This window comes from Lathamus discolor, chromosome Z (assembly GCF_037157495.1).
Source record: "Lathamus discolor isolate bLatDis1 chromosome Z, bLatDis1.hap1, whole genome shotgun sequence".
NCBI classification, from domain to species: domain Eukaryota; kingdom Metazoa; phylum Chordata; class Aves; order Psittaciformes; family Psittacidae; genus Lathamus; species Lathamus discolor.
Genome location: NC_088909.1, coordinates 92,663,513 through 92,670,729, shown reverse-complemented (window position 1 = coordinate 92,670,729; position 7,217 = coordinate 92,663,513). Strand labels below are relative to the sequence as shown.

The 7,217-nt window shown below is 40.3% G+C and overlaps 1 protein-coding gene across 1 annotated transcript in view; it reads right to left on the bottom strand.

Moving 5' to 3' along the window:
• Positions 1–1,184: 1,184 nt before the first annotated feature.
• Positions 1,185–7,217, bottom strand: part of LOC136005038 (chondroitin sulfate proteoglycan 4-like) — a 42,824-nt gene continuing 36,791 nt past the window's right edge. Inside the window, exon 10 of the mRNA XM_065662148.1 lies at positions 1,185–6,992. Within this exon, the coding sequence (XP_065518220.1) occupies positions 4,939–6,992 (2,054 nt within the window). The 3' untranslated portion in view covers positions 1,185–4,938. The remainder of the gene's footprint in view (positions 6,993–7,217) is intronic.

Below are 7,217 nucleotides of genomic sequence, written 5' to 3'. Positions count from 1 at the left end.
GGTCCCTTCCAACCCAAACTATTCTATGATTAGTGCAGAAATAACCAAGCAGCAACACTGGAAATGAGGAAATAATCATGTAAAGCAAGCATTTCACCATATAGAGTCTCCCTACAACCAGATGTGAAATTATAGATTTCGCCAGTTGCAGGGAAAGAACATTTTGTTCTGGGACTGCATTTGGGATATGCAAGCTCTGGCAGGAATTATTTAACTTGAAATGAGTGAAGATAAATTAGTAGAGTTTCCATTGAATATGCCAGGACAATTACTTTCAGCCTGTTTAAAAATATTCACAGAATGTACTTCAGTATAACATCACAAGGACAGTTCAACCAGGATGGAGGTCTGTAGCTCAGGACACATTAAGTAGATTCACTGCTGAATTCAGCCTTGCATGTGGGAACAGGCTACTGCAGCAAAAGCTGGCCCTTACTAGTATTTTAATAACTGAAAAAAACACAGTTTTATGACCACTTCTGTCCTATTTTCTTTTCCTCCCAACTCATTTTCTGAGTTGTAGATGGGCTGGATGAGAGGACACGACCCGAGACCAAGTGCCACTACCGCTGACAGAGATTTCTGTAGTCCGATACTGAGTCACAGCACAGAGGAAGCTGCTCCCCCAGGGCCACCTCCATCACTGATGTCTCAAGAAAAGGTTCCTTATCTCAAGCTACAAGAACAAACACACACAGCTAAGTTAGGATCAACAAAACAGCAAGATCAGATTGAACAACGCATTTGGGGTCAGGCTGCAGTGAATGTGTATTGCTGATCAAGATGAAAATTTAAGACAAAAGAGCCCTAAGGTATAACATTTAAGAATTTTGTATTTTAAAATCTTCCAAGCACATGCAGTCAAACAGAAAAATTTAGTGAATTAAACCCAGTGCAGTCCTGTTTGAGCAAGCTGAAATCAATGCATTTATTTCGATGTTACAGTCATCAATTGCTAAAATTGTCCAGGCAGATGCCTAATGATACGTCTCTACTTTTCTGGCTACATGCATTGTGTCAGAGGCACAACGCCGGGCACAGCACAACAGCAATCACATGTGCAATTTGAAAAATAAACACAGAAAATCTGGAAGAACACTGTTACTGGCAGCGGGATGCTGTGGTGTTTCTGCACCATCCACAGTATTTTACAGGTCCTTAAAGAAAGCACAAACACATAAGCATGAGGATTATAAACACTTTATTGATTTTACATATGTTTTCAAGGCACTTTCATGCTGCAGTTTAGAACTCCATTTGGTAAGAAAGGGAATCCCTCATAAACCCCATCTTCACTAAATTAAGATTAAGCACATAACTTCAAGGTTAAATGAAACAAGCAAAAAACTCAAACCAGATCCTGACCATAAACTGTGTACATTCCTGGAATCACAAATATAATCCGTACGTACAAAATGTTTCGGATGAGAGGAATTTCTAGATTGACTGGCATTTAGAAAACCCAGGATGAGATTCATCCCAGCAAGTTTTTACCATCTAAAAGTGGGACTCCTAGCTAAGCCAGTCACCTCAGCTTACCCAGAGTTGATGCCCCTCATATTTATTATCTATGTAAGAACAAAGTGAATTGTCCTCTGCCAGAGACTATTCTGTATTGGCCACAGGGAATTATATCAGCGCAATCAAATCTAATTTTTTACACTGGGAATTCAGGGTAGGATATTAAAGCAAATCCATATGTAGCTGTCAGTTAAAATACGCTGATACAATATCCTGATATGAAGTTCTCATCAAAACATTCCATAATATGGCACAGTTGTCTCATAGCAGCACCAACTGAGGGAGAAAACTGAATGCTGGCACATTTACTGATGAATTAGGCATTTAGTCTCTTTCTATTAAAAAAAAAACCAAAACAAAAACAACCAAACAAAAAAATCCAAAACAACACGAAAACAAAACCAAACAAATGAAACCCCAAACCTCAGTGTTTAAAATACAATTCCATAATGCCTGATCTACTTGAAATGAACACCCGTTAGCCAGAAGCATTCTAGAGAATGTTCTTCAATTCTGAAGAACAAGAGTTCAGCCCATTCAGCTGGACCCAAAAAGCCAGCACACCACCTTTTCTGTATTTTTCATGTACGACTTTTTGCCCAGAGCATGCGAATGCTGGAACTCAAGAATGCCCATTCTATTACGTGTTTCTAATTACATTGCTGCTTTTTTAACTCAGTTGCTATTATGTCATGGTCTCATTTTACCATTGCCAGCACTACAGCAGACCTGTTTCATCCCCACTGCACACAGAGCACCACAACTTTGGCACACCTGTCTTTACAACAACACGTTTAGCAAATTGTCAATAGTGGATTTTGTCACCACTCCAGCAGCAGTTAGCACTACGCTATTTTGGTACTGAATTGGAGGCATATCACTTAGTCTCCTGGTAGGCACTGGAGTATGACACCTCTGTTGCTGTTGACAGGAAGGTCTCAGAAGCAGGGAAATATGAGACCGGCTTCTTTAAGTGTCAGGAAAGTGTAGGGATTATAATGCTTTACTCCTCCTTGGAGTGAGGCTTTGGAGGAGGTATAAAGGGATTGGGTTCCTGCTACCAGCTAGAAGGCATCAGAGGCAGACTGCTGCTGACAGCTGGAAGAAACTGCTGTGTTCTTGGTGGTAGCAGAATTGGTGGTCTCAGAGAACAGTAAAGAGATGTACAGCTGCACCTCCACTAAGGATCCTGGGGTGTCCCTGTGGTGGCTGGCAGCACCACTTCTCTGGATAAGAATTTCCAGAAACAGTCCCAATGATTTTGTTTGGAAAAGCAGAAAAGGTCTGAAGTACAGATCTGCAGCAGTGCACCTGGAAACCCTAAGCCTTTTACATTGACTATATACTGCTTGAATTCAAATCTGCTCATACTGGCGTCAGGGAAACACGGTAACGACAGAAAAAGACAAAAAGTGTTCAAATACACTTTAGCTTAAGCATATAAAGGGTTCATATCTTTAGCCTCTAGTGTTCCACTTGACCAGCTGAAAATGTGGCTTGCATATTTTCCACTGACATGGAATACTGTCCTTGAAGTGGGCTCTGAAAAATGCATTGCTTCAAAATGCACTACAGTGGTAAAGGTGAGAAAGACTGCCCCCACTGCTCCTGTGTTTAGCTCCCAGAACACAGCAGTAAGCGGCCCTCCTCACAGGTAAAAATTTAAAATACATAAATGATATAAACACAGCTAATCACCAGCAATAACAACAAATCATCCAAAACAAAGTAGTGTGAAATGAATAGCACCAAGGATGTAAAGGCCCATACATCTGATCTATAAAATCAAAATCTGCAGTACCTAGGCTCAAAATAAAAATTCCAGTGTTAACTGAGTGACTGCAGTGCTGAGACTGCATCCTCATACTGAGCACAGTGTTTTTACAGAAAAGCTAACTGGAAGCTGTAGGAATGCAAAAGTACAAAAATAGATTATGTTCAGTGGCTACTGAGGAACATTCGCTTGAAGTCAGTTTATTCTCTGAAGTCAACAAGAATTTTGCTGTTGTTCTCAGTGGAAAAAAGTCCGGACGTTAACTGGAGACTGCACATCACTATTGAGCTTGGACTCCCAGAAACACAAAAATACTCCCTTAGCAGGGCAATTATTGCACATTTTACCACCAGAGAAAACTTAGAATAGGTAGTACTTGTCATAGTGTGTAAGGCACATGTGTTCTGGAGGTGAAGGGTAACTTCTGAAACTTCAGAAGGGTATACATACTTCTTTGCAGAATTGTTTCTATAAGTAGCTCCCCAACACACAACAGTATGCAACAGAAGACTTGATGCTACTGTCATCTGCTTGAACTACCAGACTCCAGAAAGAGCTGTGTTTGTTTTACTGAAGGCAGAATTTAGCCTGTTGTCATGAGGAGGTGTCCTGAGTTCAGCAGTAGCAGTCGTTTTTCTCCTTCTTAGTAGCTGGTGCAGTGCTGTATTTGGAGTTGAAAGTAGCTGCGTTGTCTGTTGCTTTGCCATCAGATCCAGAGACATCTTTTTCCTTTTGAAGGTGTTGGATAGTGTTGAACAGGGCTCTGTGAGAGTAGGCCAAGCCCCAGCACGTTGCCATGATTTGTCCCTCTCTGGTATGAGCAGGATGACAACACACCTCAGTTAAGTGTTTTGATGTGTACTTCCAGACATAACCTAAGCCTAAAGATAATGCAGCTGACAGGCTGACTGGCACAGACACAGTTTTTGCCATGTGGATTAGGAGTCATGGATACATTTTACCAGTTTGCAAACATGAAAGGCTACAGTTCAGTATCAAGTAAGAGAAAAAAAAGAACAAGTATCTCACAGCAAGAGCAATTTACTGGAATCCTTATCTACTGTTACTGCTGAATTGAATTCTAGACTTTCAGTTCTGTGTCCCAGAGGAATACTTGTCAAAATAATAACAGCTCTGTTTCTTTAATACTGGTACCTGAAGAGCCTTTGGGTCAAAATTACATTATTGAGATTAGCACCTTGACAACTTGATGTTGGCAATTACATATAGAAACAGTTGAAAATTCTTCAAATAGAAGTAGTGGTTCAGGAAAAAACACCAGACTTTTATAGCAAATTTGGTTCTTCAAAAAAAGTTATTACAATAAAAATAATACAATCCATGACAGAACATTCTATTTTAGGCCCGCAACAGTAACTAAAAATATTGCATAAGCAAGGTGCAGTCAAAATCTATAGGGACAAATTCTGCATTGCAGTACCAACTGGAAATCTTACTTTATCTACTGTGATCAGTAAAACTTTTTTTATTATTTCACATGTATGCGGATTTCATCTAGCAATCCCAACAGTGCATCACTTGACCTATAAAAAATAAGTTTAATAAAGAACAAATTATTCATGAACAATGTATGCTCTCTTTTCCATATTACGCCAATCAGCATGACCAAAATTTGCTGTTAACTACACCCAGTACTGATTGTGCTTCAAAGTTGGGTTTGTTTTTCGACAGTACTGGATCATTTCAGGATCAAGGTTTAACCAGCTGTTTTGAGGAGACTGTTCTACAGTCAGAGAAACTACTGCAGGAAACAGCTGTTCATGTCTTACGGCCATGAATGGTGAAGCTGTATTTCTCTCAAACCCCTTCAGGAGAGGAGTCACTGTAACACTGGGTACGGCCAAGCTCCGTTCCAGACATCGATCTGGACTACTGAGGACTGCATCTGTTTGACTTTTGACAAGTGGTTTTGTCTTCTCTTTCTTCTGACACATTAGCAAAACGCACACGGAAATGACAGCAGCAACAAGCAACACAGACACCAGGACCAGGGGGATAATGATGTACGAACGGTTGCTACTTTGACCTGCCTGATCTCTGAGACTCCTGGCATTACCCTGGGTTGTGGTCTTAGTCCCTGCAGATCCACTTGTTCCCACCGCCAGATTCAGCAATGGACCTTCCTCGTGTAGATTTCCCCAGTGATTCTGACCTAGCCACATGGTTGGTTCAGTCTTCTGTGGTGCTGCTGTAGGCTCTTCATTCTGAAAGGGGGCTGATCCCTTGTCCTTTGAGGTAGTGTGAATCTTTAAAGTGGTCATGCTGGTTATGGAAGGCACTTCAGTTGTAAAACCCTGCACAAGTCGGGAACTGTGTGGCACAATGGAATACTGAAAACAGCCAACAGCAGGCTGCACAGCATCTGCTCTAAGTATATATGTGAATGAGTCATTTAACAGATCAACACCTGTCATATTTGTATCAATGTCTAGAAGCACAACACCGCTATCAATGTCAGACTGGGTGAATGTCTGAATGTCTTCTAACACTACATCATTCACAAACCTTTTCTTCACAATCCTTCCATGAGATGGGGGCACTATCACTTCAAATCTAGGATTGCTATTTGTCAAATTAGCTAGCTCAGAAGCATCCAGGTCACTGCTTCTGAATTTATAAGCTGCTTGATTTGAAATCTGCATGTCAGATACAACTTGTACTAAAGGCTTCACTGTGATGTTCAGCACTTGTCCTGTTAGATTGCATTCTGTAGTGAAAAGCATAAACTCTAGTACTTCTTTGGATGCAGTGAGGTTTGTCAGGTGGTAACACAGCTTTCCTGAGTACAAATCTGCCTGCTCAAATTTAGTAACCTGTTCATTTCCAAGCATCAGGTGCCCGTATTTGAGCGGCTGAGTTATTTCATATATGATATTAGTGCTTTTTCCATTTGTGACAGCTGAAAGCTGAACATTAGTAATAGTGACAGATGTCTGGCCCTGTGGAAGTGCAACACTGGTCAGGTTGACCAGGACAAGAGTGATTGGTATGACTTCAAGACTGAACAGCTTGTATAAAGGGCGATGTTTACCATCAGTCACACTGAAATAAAACACCCCAGAAGATGAACTTCCATCCTGTACAAACCAAACTTTATCACTGTCAACATCAGCTTGTGTGAAATCATTTATAGAGACACTGAGATTGCTTTTCATTGCTAAATAACCATTATTGGGGTTATTAACAATGTTGTATTTGAGCTCAACTGGGGCATTATCTAGGTCTTCGACTTTCAGATTCTCTGACCCCAGCACTGCCACATCTCCCTGCAAGACTTTCAAGTGCAGCCTTTTAGTCTTCAGTTCTGGAGCTTGGTCATTCACTGGAACAACTGTGATATTAAATGTCTCTTCAAAAACTTCGTCATGGGGCTTTGTCACAGACTTGCTCTTTAGATTTAACCAAACAGCAAAAGTGAAATTGTCCTTAAGTGATTCAGAATTATCATGTATGTACACGATTCCAAATTTGTTCAGTATGTATTGGGAGAAGTTGGGTTTTTCTTTGGTAATGTTTCTTTCTCCAACAACTACCACACCATGTTGGGGTAAAGATACAACTTGATACCAGACTTCATATATGGAGCGATGCACCTTAGGTAGCTTAACCAATAGATTTGAAGCATCTAGATTTGTTCTGTTGATTAATACTCTACCTCCCTCCTGGACTGTGGCACCTAGCAGAAAGGTGAAGAGAATCTTAGAAATTGACTATTTTATAGTTGTAGTATTTCAGAAATTAGACATCAAACACTGATGATGCCCAGTAAAAATTCTCCTTCATGATATCCTTGATTTTGATATGTCATGGCTAAAAATACATTACCACTATTTTTAAAATACAGGCACATACACGAGACAAGATTTTCTGTTGATGCATACATTAAGAAATACTTATATTC